The 21,450-nt window shown below is 37.9% G+C and overlaps 2 protein-coding genes across 2 annotated transcripts; both read left to right on the forward strand.

The window, feature by feature from the left end:
- Window positions 1-1,003: 1,003 nt before the first annotated feature.
- On the forward strand, window positions 1,004-3,346 carry LOC122356782 (extensin-like). Its single transcript, XM_043255841.1, has 3 exons — window positions 1,004-1,815; window positions 3,045-3,143; window positions 3,218-3,346. Exons 1-3 carry the CDS (start codon window positions 1,402-1,404, stop codon window positions 3,344-3,346), a joined length of 642 nt encoding a protein of 213 aa, XP_043111776.1. The 5' UTR covers window positions 1,004-1,401.
- A 38-nt stretch (window positions 3,347-3,384) lies between these two features.
- LOC122356783 lies at window positions 3,385-21,342 on the forward strand. Its single transcript, XM_043255842.1, has 15 exons — window positions 3,385-3,391; window positions 3,503-3,543; window positions 4,468-4,593; window positions 4,681-4,779; window positions 7,807-8,028; window positions 14,297-14,434; window positions 14,538-14,675; window positions 14,797-14,910; window positions 15,429-15,656; window positions 17,061-17,198; window positions 17,352-17,456; window positions 17,916-18,010; window positions 19,104-19,803; window positions 19,878-20,311; window positions 20,967-21,342. Exons 1-14 carry the CDS (start codon window positions 3,385-3,387, stop codon window positions 20,280-20,282), a joined length of 2,556 nt encoding a protein of 851 aa, XP_043111777.1. The 3' UTR covers window positions 20,283-20,311; window positions 20,967-21,342.
- Window positions 21,343-21,450: the final 108 nt, after the last annotated feature.

A 21,450-nucleotide genomic window follows, 5' to 3' on the forward strand; every position in this document is an offset into this window, starting at 1 on the left:
TAGATTTGAACACACTCTCTCCCCGTAGACTCTTTCTGTCTGATCTTTTCTCTCCTCCTTGACGTGATTTTCTTTTTATCTCCCTAGTGTTCTGTAGTATGTGTGATCTATCCATCCTTCTACATGTAAGAAGGGTTCAGTCTGTCATTGGTGTGTGCGCTACTCTGAGTCGTAGGGTGAATGAGTTTGCTCTACACTTTTGATACTTGACGAAGAAGTGTTTTTCTGTGTCCAAAAGTATTCCTTATATGTTCATTATTTCCTGTATCATTGTATTCTGGAATAGACTTTGGAGTAAGGAAATATACGTCTGTGTGTCTTCTTGCTCCTCGGCCGTAACACCCTATGAGATCGAGAATTCGCCTAGAGGTATTTTTACGAGAACTGCGGACCTTAAACAATGTTATGTAGAAGATTTCTGTTCAGTCAAAATATGGATTTATTAAGTGAAACTAGTCATGTATATGTCATGTATACGACTCGATTAAAATCATGCCTGGGTCACATGCTGGCATAGGGGGAAGCCTGAAGTGTGTGGACACACAGACAAGAGTTATCTGTAAAAGGGCCCTCTTTCTTTACCATGTGTTGGGGATGGGAACAAGTAAAAGGGCTTCTTTCTTTATCATAACACGTGGTTGGGCACCTCCTGTACATTATTGTTGACTTAAGGGCAATTGTGGTAAAAGTATAGAACACGCCTTAAAAAACCTGTATAAAAGACTCCTCTGAAGAGAGATACTCAGCTTTATTCTGTTGGTAATAAAGTCTATCTTTTGGCATCAGAACAGTCTGATTCTCCGCTAGAAAGAAAGGGAATCGTATCTATTTTCTCTACACTTTTCTACATTCGTATGTTATAGTTTCTTATTTATTTGCTTGTTTGTACAAAACATTACATACAAATCAGGCCCCAGCTTATTTTTGTGTGCTCTTATTTTGAATCTATTGCGTCATATCCGCCATTTGGCTCTCTTGAACGCTTGTGTCGCTTGCTTTTTCGCGCAGCGGACTTTTGCCAAACACAAGCTAGTTAGCGTCTAGCGAGCGGCTCACAACGCAGATCAGATGTATTACAGCAACTGTATTAAGCTACTGTTTGCGTCGATGCGACGTCAACTGTACTAACGTCTGCATGGTTGTGCGCGCGAACAAACGTGCTCGTGACACGGTTTGCTAACGTTAGCTGCTCACCGAGCAACTCGGTTGGGAAATGGGAAAAACCGCAAGAAAGGAAAGGGGGCAGCTCAAGCAGGACCAAAGGGCATGCGTCTCCCAGCGCCTCCTCAACCCAGACCTCCTCAACAAGGAGGCTTTCGCGGACCTGCTCCCGGTTTCCAGATGGGCCCCTGACACAGGTTTCCTGCGCCCCATCACGACTTCGGACAGCAGCCCCCCAGAATGAGGATGATGGACGACATGGAAAGAGATCGAGGGTTTATGCAAGAGCCGCAGGGATTCATGGTGAACGACGGGCCTTTTAACCGGATGGATTTCCCCGACAGGCACGAATGTCGCCCTCGCTTTGAGGGACCTGATCCAGCTTTCCGTCATCAAGAGTTTGGAAACAGACCGCCTGCACCAGCTTTACCGTTTTACCGTCCAGAGCTTGAGTATGAACCGCGTTTCCGTTCCCCGGAGTTTTGTGACAGACCTCGAGACTTCTGTCCGCCCGAGTTTAGGGGCAGACCCCCGAACTTCCGCCCTCCTGAGTTTGACGGGGGGCCAGGTTTCCACATGATGAACCCTGCTTTCGACCAAATGGAGCAGTTTGGTCCAAGAGACCAACATTATATGCCGCCAATGGACCCCCATGTAAGTACATGTTGTTGTTTTTCGGCCGGTCTAGTAAGCCACTTCGAAATATCTTAAGAAAAGTGTTCGATTCTTTTTAACGGTTCCTTAAAGATTCGTTTTCTTCCTAAATTGTTCCTGTAAACAAATGCGTATATCATACATTAATGTGATTTTCTAGCAAAAGGCGTGTTTTACAAATACGTTTAAATGTGCAGTTGAACGATGCGATGAGATCCAGTTAATTATAATAAACATTAAAACACCGTAATTGCAAATCAAATGCATAAAATGCCAAATAAACAAAGCATGTAATTAAGCGAACGGTTCAATTCGCGAGAGATTCATAAGTATTCTGATTCACTAAAAAGAAGCGAGTCATTTGCGCTGTATGTTTTGATTCATATTTAAAAGTGTATTGCCCCACTGCTTATTAATTATACAGTGTACAACACTGGTCGTGTTATTTTGATTCACTCAATAAACGGCCCACATAAACAATTTGGACGACATTGGTCATTTTAATAAGAGTTTATTAAACTTTAAGGGGTTTGCTGTTTGAATCATTCAGTCAGTGAACTAGTGAATCAACACGCAACAGCTTATGAACTACAAATGACCGTTATTTAAGGTAATGTCAGCAACTAATTATGTTTTGGTTTGTGTTTTCATTAATGAACCATCATTATTGACTGGTTCATATGACAATGCATCCTACAACTAACTCCACATCACTCTTTTTGCTATATTTCGTGTGAGGGGAAATAAGCTACCGAGGGACTTTATATTAACTAAAAAAGGCATTTGGACTGTCTGTGAAGGAGAAACATATAATCAAGCTGCATCAGAGAGTGTAAAAGCATCAAATACAGATTGGTTTTTAATTATAGAAGTTGTTTTATATATGAAATTAGCCTGCAGTGCGTGATATTTGATCGATCTAGGTTTATTGGTTTCGCCTCTGTCCCGAGCAATGAAATACATTAAAGACAGAACTGTTACTTTCGTTGCTTTAGATCTGTTTCTTTGTCATTCGTTGTCTTTTATAATCCACATACAGATTAATAACCTACCCCCACAGTGGAAACTGACAGGCAGCAGTTGCAATATTTAATATACAATTAAGTATATTACTTAGGCCTATAATGATTGCTGAATGGGGAAAAACTGACTTATAGTACAACAATTAAAAAAATAAGTCAATATAGTTTTAATTTATTATATTAATTTTTTTGTGCTATTTAAATAAGGGCAATCATTCGTTTGGAGAGAGAGGAGGGTTTGCTGCACCGCTGGCACCTGATTTCCGGGGCCCGGGGCCGGTACAGCCACCATCTGAGGCGTTCAGTGTAAGTTCACCCTTGTGTTTTAATAAGTCTGTCATGGGTTGTAGATCTGTAATGCAGCGTGCTTTATATTTCAGAGCGCGCCTCGTCCCGCCTGTTCACCCCAACCTCCACAGAAAAAAGATCAGCTGGCTCCGAAAGAGACTGAACCGCCTAAATCGATGGCTTTAAAGATATCATCGTTCAAGAATATCTCTGCAAAGTAATTATTTGATTTGCTTTTGTTTGGTTTTTTTTTTCCACCATGTTTGGTCTCTGTGTTCTGGAGAGAAAATCATAGCTGAAAATCATAGTGGCTTTGAGAAACTAGAGATTGTTGAAGTAAACTTGATGTTAAAAATTTTTTTGTTTGTTTTTTCCAGCGCACTCGTGGACGCCATTGGGAGTAATTTCACTTGTTGCCGTAAGTGTCGCCTATATTGCTTGTTACTTTTATATTAAATCATAGACCTAGATCCCCTGCCTTGATGAATTGGCGGATAAACACGTGGCTTTCTGTGTAAAGTCAATTTTGAGAATTGTTTGTGAACGTGTTATAGATGTTAGAAAAGCATTGCTTAAACGTGTTACCAAGCCTGTGAACTATATAAAACGTAATGGTGCAGTTTAAACTGTTAAACTGTTTTTGTTCGTGATCAGGATTTATTCTGTGAAGCAATAGAGCCCCAAACACTGTCTCTCCCAAAAACTATAAGAGTTGTGTTGGACTTGAAGCAGCAAGTGACTTCAGTACAGAGAGAGAGTATAGAGAGCAGACGCTTATTATGCTTTGTATCACTCTCGCTGTATTTTGATCGAGTGGAACACATGCATAATAACTAGAGTGCATAAGCATCAGTGATTCGTCCGCTCAGTCATGAGTTACTCTCATTAATGTTTGCCTACAGTTTGCTATCTAGCCATGCCTTGCCACATCACGTGATTGCTATGATTTACAAAACAACTGAGCTTGGTCTCTATTTAATTCAAGCTGCTTGAGGAAGACAGTTGAGAGAGACGGCAGCTTTGCCGGAGTAGGCGTGGTTTCAGCGAGGACACGCCCCCCCAGCATTTGAGAGCAGAGCTTATCTGTATGGTTTTTCTATGAATCCAAAAAAGTGCAAGTGAATGGGCCATGAATACACTGCATTACATTGTATCTTTAGATAAAAATGTTATTTACAATTCAGTGTTGAATTCCTTACTTTACTTTTTCATTGGCTAAGTAATTTTATTTTCTGGCTATTGTTGTGCTACAGTTTGTTTTGTAAAGTGCGTGAACGCTTTCTTGCTCGAACGCCTCAAATTTGTGAGGATCCAACATAGGGCTGTTTTGATTTCTCCTCAGAATAACTGCGGTTTCATCGAACGGGAGGATCTGAAGAAGTTTTCTTTTGTGTTTGATGCTTTTTTTGGAAACCGGGCTCTCCTGTTGCCTGGAGTTAAAGTACATTTCACAGCTGTGAAAAATCTGGTAAGTGTGTAATATGTGCAGAAATACCGTTTTGCTCTTTGGATAGAAAACATTCCATTCTATTTACCCAAATGCTTGTGATATCAGGGAAAAGATTGTGCAGTTGATGTGAAAGTGGCCCCAGGAGGAACCGAAGACATTGACAGCACGGTGTATGAAGGTGTAGTTCTCACAGTCCTTCCTCATGTGAGTAAAACTCTCACTTAAGAACTGTCCAGTCAAGAAATGTAAGATATCCCTCTCCAGCTACCCATCCATTATATCTGTGAGTCACTTTCATTTCGTGATAAAGATGTAGATGAATTGATGTGGAGTGTTATTGTTGATCTGGAGGCGAAGTCACTTCTCAAGCAAAGAGACTCGTACAGCAGGATTTTAGGTGTCAGGAAAAACTTTATTGTCCAGTCTGAGATAGCCGCAGTCCGCCTCTCTCCTCTTGGTCTCCATCTCCCCTTTTTAAACCCTTGCTAGCGTCCCACCCCATTATACCATCAGTCTTAGGTAAGAACAGCTGTGTTCAATCTCAGGGTCTTTTGTTTTTGTCCCTTGTCAGTTCTATAGGGTCTGTGTGTGTGTGTTTGATATAAGGTTCTCCTTATTTATGGTTTCTTTCTATGCGAATTGGTGACTTCTGACCTTGTTGAATTTACCAGTTGAGTTATGTTTTGCAGACCCCACTGCCTTCGCAAGCAATCTTCTAGCAGCAGACACCATTATGTTTAAGAATGGCACAAAAGTAACATGTAGTTAACTCATAAATGTATAGAAATTATAACAATAAAGCTGAAGGAAAACTTCACAGAATATAACAGAATGTTTATTTGAGTGATTATATCCCGTCTCGACTCCTAGTTAATGTCAAAAAGAACTGAGCTTAAGTCATTTGATGTAGGTTAAGAATCTCACTACTCAATATTAGTCTACTTGCGAACTGATGTGGTTGAATTTCATTGGTGTCATTTATTATCATTTATTATCTGCTGTCATTTATTTGAGTTTATTGCTTTTATTAGTTACATTAGTTCATGAGAAACATTGTGCTCAGGAAGCAAGCTCAGCACAAACAGAGCTGACCGCAGAATCAGTTCAGACTGATTTGGAAGGGGAATTTATTTTTATGTCTAACACCTTTTGCAGAACAACGAGCGCCTCCTACAACGGAAAAAAACAATATTTGACTACGTCTGAGTTTTATGCTAATTTACAACAAGTGCTTGTGCAACATGCAAATGAGGGATAAAATACGTAAGATGTGTGTGTGTCTAGAGGAAGAGGAGGAGCTAACGCTTAGGGGTTTAAATGAGGAGCTGAATGAAGTTAGGGGAGAGACGTGATCGATACAGTGTTGCATCTCTGTCTGCAACTCTTGAATAAAATTGCTTATTATTGTTAAGTATTGTTGGTCGTAATTAAATTCCACGACGCTGAAAATAGAAAGAAGATCTTCTCATGGGAGGAAGGGATGTTGAGGGAGTGTGTGTGTGTGTGTGTGTGTGTGTGTGTGTGTGTGTCTTGGCCTTGAGTGATAAGCAGAAGCAGGAGTGGGAATTGATCCACCTTGACCCACTATCATTACTTCTATTCTGACTTCTGCCTCCTCAGCAAGAAATCTCTCTCAGAACTAGGTTTTGATGACAGAAGACAGAATTTATTCTGAGATGATGAAGCTGAGAGACTCTCCAGAGTATGCAATATGTAGAATTTGTCTCTGCACGCTCTTCTATAGTGATTTCCATATGCTCTGCCCCAGAGGTGGGTCAGAACATATCAGACAGACCAGTGTTTATCAACTTCTGACCCTATTCTATATCTGCTCATATGGTTGAAAAAAAAAAAAAAAAGCTGCATCCCGAATCGCATACTTGTGTAATATACGTTTTGTAATATAAATAGTGCAAAATGGCACTTAAAATCCCCATTTATGTTGGACACTTGCATTTGCTAGACGTCATATACCATTGTCTGGGAAACGCTTTGCATTTCCGGTTAGTATTCCATTTGGGACGATACTATATACGATTGAGTGCATAGTACATAGTGTACTTAGTGTGTGTCATTTGAGACACAGCTAAAGACTCACTTCATCACGTAATTTCATCATTTCTTTACATTCACACATCAATTCACAGATTCAACTCTTACTCAGTAACTGCCTTTAACTGTTGTACAATCTGTTTTTGCCGTGTATTTAATGTGCAGACCACTGTCCTTCATGGGTTAGATAAGAGAGGAGTGAGAACGTCTGGAGCTTTTAAATCCTGCTTACATCCCCTAGAGCTTTGTCAAGGACGGATAGTTAGTTTTAGAGGATGGTAACAGTACACACCAGGGTTATTACAGATTTCAAAGCTTTAGCAATTTTTAATTTCTCATTTGCATTCTGGTTTTCAGTTTCAGCCTGTTTCTTGTTAAAGTAGTGTATGCATGTTTTAATATTTTTACGTTTGTATAAATATAATTTATATGTAAACAGTATTTGCTAGCTTGCATATTTTACTCACATTTGCTAGTTCTCTTTCATTTGCCCCAATTTGATCTATTGGAAATTTATCTAACACTTATATTTATTTTGTTATCGCTATTATTTTGTTTAGACATAAAAATATCTCTGTCATTTTGACAGTTAAAATGTTGTGCAGGTGTTTGTGAACCTTTTGGGTTATGAAATCATCCATAGGTAGACAACACTGATAAATAAATAAGATTAAAAAGAACACCATCAAAGAAACCTGAAAAAGATTCTACTCAGCTTTTTTCAATATAATAATAATAATAATAATAATAATAATCTTTTGTCTTTTGATAATGATAATGAATAATATATTTTGAACAGCAAATTAGAATATTAGTATGAATGAAAATGTAGCTTTGAATCACAGGAATAAGTTACTGTTTACAATATTCTATTTTAATTTATTTAAAAATGTAACTCTATTTTCTGCATTTTTGGATCAAATAAATGCAGGCTTGGTGAGCAGAAGAGATTTTTGACAATAATTTTTCCATGTAGTTGGTAACAATCTCTCATCTATCCACGATGAGACCATACTTCAGTCCCATTCACAGAAACACAAATACTTCTTCAGCAACTGGAACCAAATAAATGCGCTTGTACATGTCCCACTGCAGTTGACCGTGTACTCTGGATATGATTCTGCGAGAAGATTATGCAGTATGTAGCTCTAAAATCTCTTTTTACATGCATGTCATAAGGACAACGTCAAGGAGGCCAATCCTGGCTGCATCAGGACCATCATCTCCAAGGATCCCATTAAACTGCCCTTTGGAAAAGCGGACACCAGTGTGACTCTGCTGCTGTATGATCGTGTGGAGTTCCAGCTGCTGACGAATGTTATTACTAGGGAGCAAAGAGCCACAAACATCAAACCAAAAACTCCTGACACTTTTCAGCTCACCAAAGAAGTCAGGGAGATGGTAAGTGGCAACATCCGTATTCCACTCTTCTTGCATTACTTATGAACTATATGCTCACCCTGAAAAGTTTGGTAACGCTTTATTTTGACATTCTACTGACCATAAGTAACTTTGTGACTGCATGTCAACTGATTCTCATTTATTTGCTGCTACATGTCCACTGACTCTCAGAGTAGACTGTCAGGGTTAGTAGAATAAGACGTATCTGATGGTCAGTTTGTTGTATGTTGTTGACCCAACAACAAAAAGCGTTAGAAGATATTAAGCAGACAGTCTACTAATACTCTACTGACTCGTAGCTGACAGAATGTCTGAAGTGGAATAAAATAAAATAAAGTGTTACCAATTCTTTATTTTATTAATTCATCTTGAGGAAAATGGGCATGACTGGGTATGATTCAGAAAAATGTTCTACTTAAATGTCTGTGTAAAGAATGCCATTGCCAAGTCTTGGAGACATCTTTGTTTAGACCAGAGGGAAGGTGAGAGTCAGTCAGTATGCAAAGCGAGAACAGGAAGTTATGATTTTAGAGCAAGAGGAAATGAGTTGTACTATGTAAATTGAGTGTACAGTATGTATATATAATTGCTTTAGTGTGCCAGGCTTAGTTTTGAAGTTTGAATTTAGATAGTTTCCCCATTCGTAAATTTTCTACGTGCTGATTTTTGTTAGCTTTTTTTTTTTTTTTTTTTTACAATGAAGAGATGTATTTTCTGTGAACGCTATAGGTAAATGGAATAATGCAGTTAACGCTAAACTGTTTTGTTGTGTGTATACGTTTACAATAAAACATTGAAAAATTCTATGAAGATTAGGAGTGTAACAATATGCATATCGCTTTTATGTTTTTATCACATATAGCTGAAGATAATGAGGAAATTGCTTAGCTCCATTTGACAAGTGCATTATTAATAATAACTATATAAATGACACTCAAGTGTCCTGCTCACTCAAGTCCCCACTAACAAGGGGACAAGAATGTTCACTATGATTTGGAAAATGCACACTCGTAATGATAAATACCTGCTTTGTCAAGCAAATAACTGCAAGCGAATAAAACAAGAAGCCTTGCACAATTACATTACGGATAGCAACAACCACTTTTACCCTAAAAATAAGGTAAATATTTGATGCTGTATAGATATATTTGTTTGTCTGACAGTGTGTCCAAACCAGAAATGACGTGACAGACAAGCCATAAAAGGTGGAGGTTTTGTCCTAACCAGCAGAAATGCAATAAGTGATGGGATTTTGTTTTTAAAATGCCTTTATATATCACTGTGCACAAGTTAGAGCAGGTGTCACCAACACGGTGCCCGCGGGCACCCGGTCGCCCGCAAGGACCACATGAGTCGCCCGCGGGCCTGTTCCAAAAATAGCACATCTCATAGAGAGCTGCGTCTAAAAATTAATTTTGTTCTGTTGCTATTATTTTTTAATCACACTTGTATGTATATAGATTTAAAAATACTATCTTAAAAATACTTTAAGGTTAACGCGCACAATATTTACCTATGGGCAGTAAAGTAGAGCTTGTGGGATGTGGAGAGTAAGCTAGCGGGCGCTGTATGCACTTTCATCGCCCCAAAAACATGGCAGAAAAAAGAAAGAAAACGTATCTCTTTCACAGTGAATGGGAAGAGGAGTTCTTTTTTACGACTGTAAAGAAACTCTGCGTGTGTCTGATTTGCGGGACGACCGTGGCGACAGCAAAACGGCACAATGTGGAGAGACATTTCAATACGTGTCACAAAAGCTACCATGATAAATATCCACCTGCAAGCGCCCTACGGGCAGAAAAAGCCCGTGAGCTAAAGACCGCTCTGGGTAAGCAACAGTCTTTTTTTTACGAGGCCGCCAAAAACTCACAAAAAGCAACCAAGCCTCGCTTTAGAGCTACACATTTTCTGATCAAGAAAAAAAAGGCATTTACAGATGGAGAAGTTGTCAAAGAAGCGATGTTATTAATTGCTAACACTGTATTTAAAGACGAGAAAAATGGAAGCGACCTAATCTCCACTCTTTCCGACGTCCAACTGGGGGCATCTACGATGGCAAGACGAGTATCAGCTATGTCCAGTAACTTGGTCGATCAGTTGGAGCAGGATCTGGCGAAGTGCAAGTGGTTTAGCCTCCAGTGCGATGAGTCCGTGGACAGCAGCAGTACAGCGCAGTTATTGGTTTTTATCCGGATGGTGTTTAATGATTTCTCCACAAAAGAAGAACTCCTGACACTACTGCCCTTAAAGACAACTACGAGAGGAGTTGACATTTATAACACGGTGAAGGAGTTTTTCGTGCAGAAAAAGGTGCCATTGGAAAAGCTGGTAGCGGTGACAACAGACGGGGCTCCTGCTATGGTCGGTCGACAGACAGGTTTCATCGCTCACTGTAAACGTGACCCAGACTTCCCCAAATTTCTGCATTACCATTGCATCATTCACCAGCAGGCGTTGTGTGCGAAAGTGATCGGCTTTGGGCACGTGATGACTCCCGTTGTGAAAATCATAAACAACATCCGCTCCAAAGCAAAGCAGCACAGGATTTTCAAGGTACTATTAGAGGAGATGTCAGCAGAATATGGGGACCTACTGCTACACACAGAAATCAGATGGCTCAGCAGAGGACGAGTTTTGCATCGTTTTTTGTCTCTTTTGCGTGAAATCAAAGAGTTCATGCAGTCCAAAGGCGAAGATGTCTCACTGCTAGAGGACACAGAGTGGACACTTGACCTTGCATTTTTGGTGGACATTACTGGGAAACTAAACCTCCTGAAAACTGCCAGCTGCAAGGCAAAGGTAAGACTGTTGTCGATATGATAAGTGCTTTAAATGCATTTAAAGCCAAAATGAATGCATTCTCTGCAGATTTACAGAGAAAAAAAGTTCTGCACTTTCCCTCTGTGCAGTCAGTGCTGAAAGACAATGCTTCTGCATCTGAGACATTTGAAAAAGTGGCAGAAAAGTACATTGAAGTAATAAACAGACTTGGGCAAGAGTTTGAGAATAGGTTTTGTGACCTTCATCAGCTTGAACCATGTGTGTTCTTCATTTCCAACCCTTTCATGAATGGGGACACCACATGCTTTGCTGAGCAGTTAAGTGCAACGTTCAACTTGGATGCTGGACAGGTGGAGATTGAAATTATAACATTGCAAAATGATCTCCATCTCAAAGCCTACCAGGCTGCACCAAACTTTTGGCGCCTTGTTGACACAGAGAAGTACAGTGGAGTATGCACAGCAGCCATGAAGGTTGCCAGCCTGTTTGGCTCAACCTATCTCTGTGAATCAGCATTTTCTGACATGAACTTCATCAAAAACAAACACAGAACACGCCTCACTGATGCACATCTGAGAGACTCACTCACAGTTGCAGTGTCAAGTTACACACCAGATTACAACACACTGGTGAACAGCATGCAATGCCAGTCTTCCCACTAACCAAGGACGGATACCAGATGTAGTCAGTGACAACATGGTAGTGCCATGGCAAAGTTGAATTAAAATATTGAAGAATTGTGTTCAATTTAAAAAGTGCGTTCATGACATTTAAAAGTTATAATTTTGTTAAACATAACACAGACTTGGCCATTAGTTCAAAATGTGAAATAAAAATGTATTACATATTTAAAAATATGTAAGTTGATTTTGTTTAACATTACATAATTGTTAACTTTTTGAAACATGTTGCAACATAGTTCATGATTTGTTAACAGGGCATGTCAGTGGCTTGTGCAAATGGGATATTTTTGCTAAAATGTAGTGATGTAAGTGATCATCTGAAAATGTAACAAATACTGTGATTAATAGAGATAAAGTGTTGAATATTGATATCTGTTTCCCACCTTGTTGTCATTTTTGATAATCATTGTTAGAAATCATTAACATGATCAGTGTCTTTACATAGGTGAGTATTACTAATCATTATAAATAATGTATAACTAAAGGCAAACTGAGCAAATTTGTTATTTCAGAAGAGCGTATCAAACTGGTAGCCCTTCGTATGATTCAGTAACCGTGAAGTAGCTCTCAGTTTCAAAAAGGTTGGTGACCCCTGAGTTAGAGTGATACTTATTACATGAGTGAGACTTGAATCATCAGGCCATCTTCGGTTCACTTAGATTTGTCATGGCCACGCTATATTAACTCTTGGGAACATGATATTATGTTGTGGCCACGAAATAGTTTATTTCACAGTAACAACATCCTCTTGTTGTGGCTCAGGATGTTATGTTGAGGGAACAACATCCGCTTTCTCATGGCCAAGACTTCTTATGTTGAGGAAACCACTTTTTATTGTGGCCACAGCAAACTCATGTGACCATAGCAACCTGGGATTAAATGTAATAATAAATTTAATGTTTATTATAATTATTATTATAATTATTATTATATTAACCTGTTAGGGCTGTATTTTTATATTTATTTTGTATATAATATTTATTTCCCTCTTCAATTCATGTAGCGCTTTACCTAATCAATGTTTTATGTAATTGTGTTTTCATTTACAAATGAAAATATGTGAATGATTCATTCCCAAAGAAACAATAGACATTAGGCTAAATTCCATGTTGAATATTACAAAAAGTCATAACATTATAAAGAGCAACTTCAATAGACTATTAATAATGTAGATGATGGCGATGATTATGATGATGATAAATAAACAAACCTTACAGAAAAAGACGATTAGTTAATGGACACACAGTTACAAAGACTGGAATGGATGCAATGTTTTTATTTACTTTATGTAACATTTATTCATGATCAACTTAATGCAAATTCTGTTTACATTACGAGTACAGTGGCATGTGGGCAATATAACAATTTTATTATAAAGCAATAAAAGAAATTGACAATTTCTATAATAATAATATAATCATTTCTTAATTCAAAATAAAATAATGAATCCATCTTTGATAATGATTTGTTGCTGTGGTCACGCAGGTAAATAGGTCACACAATAAAGTTGTGGCCACAAAAAAAAAAAAGGATTTTATTCAGTCAACATAGCATCTCAAGGCCACAGCATATTATCACGTTCCCACAACAAATCTAAGTGAACCAAGACATCCCGATCACTGTAGAGATGTGTGATTACTTTGAGTTGTTCTAGTTGAACTTGCCACCAATCTTGGCTCTCGGTTTTACACAGACAGACACTGTTCATATTTTTTGTGAAAACATAAAAATCTGTAAAATGTTTTATCGAAATAAGAGGTATCATACAAAATGCATGGTGTTTATTTGGTGCCGACATGAATAATATTTCACATAAAAGATATTTACATATGGTCCATAAGTGCTGTGTGCAGTTTATTATGGATTGACTCAAACTTGTATGGTACAATGTAAAAATTACTGTGAAAATGCTGCAGTAAACACCTGTTAAATGGTTAACGCTAAATTCCTGGGAAATTTTAAAGGAAAATTTTCATTTGATATTACCAGAATTCCTGCATTGCATTTAAAATTTTGTTCGCATTTGAAATGTTTTTTTCTTTAATGTTTATTAGGGTTGTGTATTATGTCTAATGTTTATTGCATATTTCAGTTTAGTGTTTAGTGTTTAGTGTTCGTGTCAATGACACCTTTTAGAATTGTTCAGAATTAAAAGCTGCTTGTGAATGTGATTTTCTCATAAACACCAAATGTAAATGGTTATCCGTGTATTTCAAGGGTACAAAACGGATTTTAGGACTTTAATAGGTTGGTATATTAACATTATATCAGTCAATGAAATTACGGTATTTAAGTGTAAATTTAACGTAAAATTGTAAAACCAAAAATGTTGCCACCATATTTTTTATGGTAGAATTCCTGCAACCACAGCTGCCAGTTTTTTGTTTTTTTTTGGCTGATTTTTACAGTGTAGTTACATAGCCCCTACACCTCGCTTCATGACATTTCAGGACATTTCAGATTTGACAACATTGGACCTTTAATACTATGTCATAAACATATGTTGATCCACAGCTGTGTAAAGTGACTTCTTAAGTTAAGTTAAACTGCCTGCCATTCTTCAGAAAAGTTCTTCAGGTTCCAAAATTAATTGGTTTTCCAAAATTATTAGGCATTTTTGTGTATTTGAACCCTTTCCAATAATGACTGTATGATTTTGAAATCCATCTTTTCACACTGAGGATAACTAAGGTTCATACGCTCGCTGATGCTCCAGAAGGAAAAACCATGCATTAAGAGTTGTGAATGAAAACTATGTAAAGGGGGGATGTAAACTTTACTCTTTGTCCTTATTTTGCCACCAGGGTGTGATTATTAATAAGAGCGATGAAACCCTGACCATCATGACACAGAAACATGATAGCCTGACCGCCACATCTACTGACAATTTATCAGATGAAGAGCTGAATGTCATGGATGAAGTGGAGCTCACCATTTTGACTGTAAGTAAACGTTTTTGGTTTTTTAAAACGCATTGTATCTTTCTTTGTATTCAAACCTTCACGTACTCAAAGCTTCATAATATACATATATTGTGTATTAAAGGTGAACGACACAAAGAAGGCCGTCCGACTCAAGAAGCTGCCCGAAGGCTCTGTCACCTTTAATCAAAAAGCAAAAGGCAATGAAAATATGTCTGACACGAACGACAATACATCTGGCACTGGCCCTGTCAAAGACAAGGTAGTTTATACTAGGTCCTTGTTTATTTTCAGCTGTCCTGCTGGAGATAACGTAAGGAAATGCATTTTTTTCTTGGAAAGTTTCACTTTCTTCTAAACGTCGCTTACGTATTTATCTGCAGTGGAAGCCTGTGAACACAGAAGCTGGTTCTCAAGATTTAGATGTAAGCAGTGAGAAATACGAGGGGACCATTACTCAAATCGTCCCAAAGAAAAGCCCAAGTGAGGACAAAGTGGTAGGTTTTCACCTCCTGCAACCTGCACACAAAGAGTCTCTCATAACCTGAAATAAAAATCATTAAATGATTACAGTGCAATGAAAACATACTACTTTTTGAGAATTTAAGAAGAATAGAATAGAATAATATAAAGAATAATGTAAGTTTGTAATGATGTTTGTGATGTGTGAAGTAGATGTACTATAGCCTCACATTTATGAATCTTCTCTACTTTGTTGTTTGGGAACTGATTGAAGAGAAGAACTTTTGCTGTACATCTACACATCTGTAGAGTTTTTGTTTTCTGAAACAAAGAAATGTGTAAAACACAATAGCTGCTAGTTTAATTAATACTTTTGAGAACATTAGAGTTTTTATAATATTTTTGGAAAGTCCGTTTGAGCTCAGCATGTTGAATTGGAAGGATGCATGGTTTCAGACTTAATATATAAGTATTGGGAGGTTTTATTCCTTGATCATGACTCTATTTTTCAAGCGGTCATGTTTTAAATATTAATGCTTTTTTCTTTGAGCAGATGGACAATCAAGAGTGCTCTCTGGGTTTTCTGGTCACCACAGTGGAGGGCACAGAGAAGCGCTTATCTTTTAAGTCAGGTGATGTGATCACAAAAGCCACCATGATGCTTGGTGACAAGGTCCAGTTCAACATCTCCACCAACGTTGTAACTAAGGAGGAGTGTGGCGTCAACGTAGAGATCCTGCCAGAAACTTTCCAGACGGACTCTGAAGAGCAGCGAAAGATAGTAAGTTTTTTTTCAGTTGGTCATTCATGGTGATTTGCCATTTAGGTAGTTGATTAGGAGAAGCAGTAGTGGTGGTAGTTAATGAACAGCTGCACCAAATCTTGGTTTTAAATTTTCATGATGCATTTAGCTTTCAAAGATGAAAATATCCCAAGATTTGCGTAGTTGCACTGTTGGTCAGTGTGGTTCTATACACTAATGTCATGACCTCACAGACCATTGTGCTGTAGGTATTAAGCTTTGATGTTCTTCCTCAGATTACATAGGAAAAAGCAAGATATTAGTTATAAAGTAAGTAGTGGCATTAATATATAGCAAATAAACAAGCTTAGGGGATGCACCAAAATGAAGAATGGTAATATGATTACACATTTTATTCCACCTGAATGATGGTGACAGTGGCCATATTCTGCATTTGATATACCTCGGATAGAGTTGGAAATGATTTTTCAGTTCTGGTTAGAAGTCAAGAAAACAAAGATGGATGTTTCCTTGTTAGCAATGCCAGTTTTTAAAAACAAATAGAAAGTAGTATTTTGCACAGGCATCAGAGAAACTTATAGTGCTAATAAGCAATATATTACTACTGTTTATCTTGTGTTGATGCACTGAGCAGCCATATTTAATCCTGAAATTCCGAGACTCTGAGTCAGGACTCTGATTTGGGAGGGTGTTCCAGTTTAAATTCCCTGCCTACTGGGAGCTCAAAGTTTCCAGCTTCTGACTACAAATGGAAGTCAGCAATCGTGTGTTTGAACACGGAGCTAATAATGATGCTAATAATGATGATTAAGGCATCATTGCTGATTGAGGTCCATAGGCAGATTTGGCCAGGGTTACACCCTCTGATTTATCTCATGCACAAGTTGTCTCTGCTAAAATGCTTTATTCGTGAAGCTTGTCTTGTGCTGGTTTTGAAAAACAGAGTTAGTTCTTGCACACCATAAATTTAGTTCAGAGTTAGTTCTTGAGTCCATAAATTTTATGGTATTCACCAAAAAAATCATGGAAAAGACATCTTGTGCAGTTTTTGTTAAATATTTTGGATTTTTTTTTTTCCTCAGACTGACTGTGGTTGACTTTTTGGTGTATCCCTGCTTTTTAGCATTTATAGAAGAATCAGAACCAGTGAGGGCTGTGTTTTATTACAGTTGATCTTTAAGACGGGCCTGATCCTGGAGATATACCTAACTGCATAGTTTAGTTCCAACCCCGATCAAACACACCTGTCTGTAATTATCAAGCTTTCCTGATGGTTTCAGTTGCGTTTCATCAGGTTTGGAGCAAAAATTTCAAGTGAGGTGGATCTCCAGGAACTGGGGTTGGGCATAAATATGAAATGTTCTTTAAGGCAATTAATAACTGTACAATTGTTTTCGCTTATGACGTGCTTCCGTCTATTAGGGGCTTGTTGTCAAGCTGGATGATAATTTTGGGTTCATCAAGACACAACAGGACCCGCAGCTATTTTTTGACATAAGTGAAGTTATGGAGGACACCAAACTCACTTTATCTGAGAAGGTTGAATTTACGTTAGTACAGGTAAGTTGTCAGCCGCAGAAATAATGATCCGTAACTAATTTTCTTCCTGAACCTTTTTAAACTGCTAGAGTTTCTGGCTTTTGCTGGAAGAGTAGAGTATTACTGGTATTTCAGTCTAGCGCTTTGTTCATGTAATTGTTATACTGTTTGAAGAATGAAGCAGCTGAAGGGGGAAAACATGCTGTTAGAATAAGAAGGCTGAATGAAAGTGTCTTCACATCTGCACCAAAATTAGAGGCCTTTGGAGTAAAAGAGAAGGTGCAGTACATACTACTTATTTTATTCTAAGATTTATATACTAGGGCTTGCACAGATACTTGTTTTGATAGTTGTCCAAAAATTAGTTGGTGGATCAGTATCTATTGATTCATAATACACTGCAGTATCAGTGGTTAAATCAGTGTGTCTTTTGTTAAAGCTTAGGATTTTTACCTTTTTTCTTGTGAATAGATTTATCCATCACAGGTAATAAAGGATATGCAACAACACTGGGACACAGTTGGGCTTATTCTTGGCTTAATTAGAATCATGAGATCCACTACTAGTTGGCAAAGATCCAAAATCTGCTTTGCAGCATAATGACTAGTGATAAGTAGATCTAATAAACTAGTCAGTGCAATCCCTAGTTTATACAATAAATAATCATTTTAATCACTTTCCATGGGTTGGTTTTTTCCCTAAATGTGGATTCTGCCACATTTGCTTGGCTGCCTGCAGAAGAAAATGACTATCAAATTGCTGAAGGATCCCAAAGACCAAATCAAGGAGGAGGTCAAAACAGAGGCCAAAGTCAGTGAATCAGTGGATGTAGAGTAAGTAAATCATGAGTAAGTAGGTCAGTTCATTAGATAAACGTGCAGATGTTCTTTGAAATTGGCACATCAGTACATCGACAGTAAGTCTGAGAGCAAAACACAGTCATAGACAGGCTGAAGTGAGATGTTTTGTCACAATGCAGAAATGTTCTCCAGTAGTATTCACATTGAGAATAGCAGTTACTTTTATCCACATTTTAGAGCACTTGAAGCAAAACTAAAAAATGGAAGTAAACGTAAAGGTGTGGTATGTATTTTTGATAATTAGTGGTTTGTAATGGGTATTCCAGTCTAAATTCAAAACTCGTGAGTTGGCAAGTACAACATAGAACAAGCTTGATCAACTATTTTTGGTAATGAGCCTTACACTGTAATTTGATGAGTTGATTTATCTGCATTTTAATATTAATATTCTCTGGCCATGGAGGTTTTAATTGGATTTTGAGGCTTTTCAGGTTCTTCAGGGCAGAATCTGTGATTTTATTATTATTTATTTTAATTTTAATTTTTTAAATACTGTTGGGTGAATTGGCAGTCGGTGAAATCAAACAAACTGAAACAATAGCAGATATTTAAACATGAAAAGCCTATTTTAAAGTAATAATATTTGAACTTACCATGCTTTCTAAATATTTGCACATTATGGCATTTTTAGGCTTTAAAAAAACTGTTAAAAAAATACATGCAGCACCTTTAAGTAATTTGATTCATGAATATAAAATACAATGAAAAGACAGATACAGAAAAGAGTAGTTTAATTTAAAAACATTGGTAAAATAAATTGAATGTTGTCAAGTTCCTGCAATGTGATAATACAGAAACATAATGTTAATGAAAAATATAAGTTATTTTTATATATATATTGTTACTTCAGTAATACATCTTGAGTCTTTGCCATGAATGTTGTGTACAAACATTTAATTAAACCGTTCTAAACAGTGCACTGTTGTTGTAATTAAGACTTCTTGTCCAATTCATCCCCAATGTTTTTAATTTTTTCTGCATTTTTTTAAATGGAGAAATTGTTGTTTTAATGTTAAACATGTAATATATTTTATGAAACCTTTTTGTGAAAATTTTTGAACTTTAGCAAGGGAAAAGACAAGCCCTTACCATATAAGTCATCTGCAAAAGATCTGAAGAAAGAAAGTGACAGTAAACAAGAAAGCACTAAAGGTGATAAAGTCACGAGCAGAAGCAGGGAAAACAGTCGGCGTCGGTATAGTAGTCGAAGCAGAAGCAGGGAAAGTGGTCGACGCAGATACAGTCGCAGCAGGAGCAGAAGCCGAGACAGAAGTAGGAGCTACTACAGAAGACGCAGAAGTACCAGCCGTGAGAGGAGGGACAACCGGTACAGATTCAAACGCAGCCGCAGTCGGAGCAAAGAGCATGTAGAGAGATCCCGACGGAGTCACAGCAGAGAAAGGAGCAGTCAGAGTACTAGGAAGAGAAGCCGCAGCCCTGCTGACAAATATGATCACTATGCAAAACAAAGCGGCAATAAAGATTTAAGTGACAAGAAGAAAGTTAAAAGCCCTGACGATGTAGAGGAAGAACTATTGAGAAAAAGGAGAGAGCTAATGGAACTCAATGAGCTGATTGCACGTAAAAAAGCTATTGTCGCTATGGAACAAAATGCTAAGAAAATTGAACCTGAGGATGGAAAAAGTGGAGTTACAACATTTGATTATGAGCATGTGCATCGCGAGAACATTTGGATGCCTGACCTAAAACCAGTGAAGTCCATCTTGAAGAAACAGTCTGAACCTCACATTGACCCTAAATCTCAGGTTTGTGGGCTCCTAGGTTTTGTTTCATATTTTATTTTCTCTTGCCTATCTCACTGTCTCATATCTTCTCTAAGGCATCTGCAAGCAAGGAAGTTGCTGCTCCTTTTGTAAAAAGTGAAAGTCAAGAGATGCAGATAGGATACCACCAACAGGCTTTTGGCTCACCTGGCTACTCAACATTTGAAAGTATTGCTGAGAGGACTTTAACAACTTCAGGGTCTGACAAGACAACTGTAACTCTGAGTCAAGATCTAGAATTGGTGAGACAAAAGAAGCAATTAGAAGATCTCAGTGAGTCTGTAGCACGCAAAAAAGCACTAATCGCCTTGGAACAGAAGGTCAAAGTTGTTCAGGAAATGCCTGAAATGGAAGCGGAACACAAGTTTGACTCACACACAGAAGACCAGTTTGTAATGACTAAAGGGAACTTATGGAGCTCTGTAATAAAACCTGATATTCAACCTAAAAGTCAATTTTGAAGAAACGCTCAGAGATTCTTACATCTCAGGTTTGTTCCTTGTAAAATATATGTATATATTGGCTGTATATTTATAGTGGGGAAAAACGGCTTCACATGGTGAAACTGGTTTTTCAAAATGGTAGCTGAGTAATTGCTTTCATTGGCTTGATTATGAACCCCACCAGCTATGGTGGTCTACCATGTCTGATTTTGACTCAAGCTTGATCCATCTATCTACAGTCCTTATACTGATTATAAGATGGATAGATTTTAGTTTGGACCAACTAAAAACCATAACGTACTAGCTACCACATGAAGCTGGTTTTAGCTGAATTTAAAAGACACATTTTCCACCATGTGACTGAACGGTTGTGAGCATGGTGAGTACGGCATCAGCTCCATTTCCAACACTGTTCAATATGGCACATTTGCTACAAATCTAAGCATGGTTAGTGTATCAAACTTTTATAGGAAACAGTGTTGATGGTAATGCTTAAGCAACTCAAGATTGGTTACGTGCACGTAATGTCAACTGAATCTATGGCGTTGTGCCAGGATTGATACAGCACTTATTCTTAAACAGTAATTTTTCAGCTCAGTGGTGGAAAAGTGCTATTGGAAGCAAGAGTGTACAAAATGTTTCAAGAAAAGTTACCTGTTGCTACAGTAGTTTGTAAAAATAATTTGTATTTTTGCTTTGCAGAGTGACAAAACCTCAGTTGATGAATATGGTCAGCTAAGTCAGGATGGTGATTCTTTTACAAAACCACCTTCCCAGAAGACAGCAGCTTTGCCATTTAATAGGTCCTCAAATCCACAATCAGTTCAGACCAGTATGTTGGGATTGTTCAGCCAGATCAAGAATGAGTCTTCAGCAGATTCACAGAGGATTGAAACACCCTCTTTTAACAAGCCAGTTATCTCACAGTCACACTCTCAGGTCTCCAGTTTAAGGTCTTTGCATGAGCAGAAATCTTCCAGTATGTCTAAAGGTAGCAATTCTCAGGATGACCAACACAGGGCATCATCTCACCTGCCTCATCCTCCTAGCAGTATCCCTTCAACCAGTCAGACTTCACCATCAGATCAAAAGCGGAATCTTACAACTCAAATGGAGCGCTTCCTTAGTGCTCTCAACAAGGCTGACACCAGCATTGTTAACTCTTTGTTTCAAGAGGCTAGAAAGG

Source organism: Puntigrus tetrazona, chromosome 13 (genome assembly GCF_018831695.1).
Source record: "Puntigrus tetrazona isolate hp1 chromosome 13, ASM1883169v1, whole genome shotgun sequence".
Taxonomy (NCBI): domain Eukaryota; kingdom Metazoa; phylum Chordata; class Actinopteri; order Cypriniformes; family Cyprinidae; genus Puntigrus; species Puntigrus tetrazona.

Coding starts and splice junctions, on each gene's coding strand:
- LOC122356782 (XM_043255841.1), top strand. CDS start 1,402: ATGAGGATGATGGACGACATGGAAAGAGATCGAGGGTTTATGCAAGAG. Junction 1,816..3,044: donor TGCCGCCAATGGACCCCCAT/GTAAGTACATGT, acceptor TATTTAAATAAG/GGCAATCATTCGTTTGGAGA. Junction 3,144..3,217: donor CACCATCTGAGGCGTTCAGT/GTAAGTTCACCC, acceptor TTTATATTTCAG/AGCGCGCCTCGTCCCGCCTG.
- LOC122356783 (XM_043255842.1), top strand. Junction 8,029..14,296: donor CCAAAGAAGTCAGGGAGATG/GTAAGTGGCAAC, acceptor TTTTGCCACCAG/GGTGTGATTATTAATAAGAG. Junction 17,457..17,915: donor CCTTTGGAGTAAAAGAGAAG/GTGCAGTACATA, acceptor GGCTGCCTGCAG/AAGAAAATGACTATCAAATT.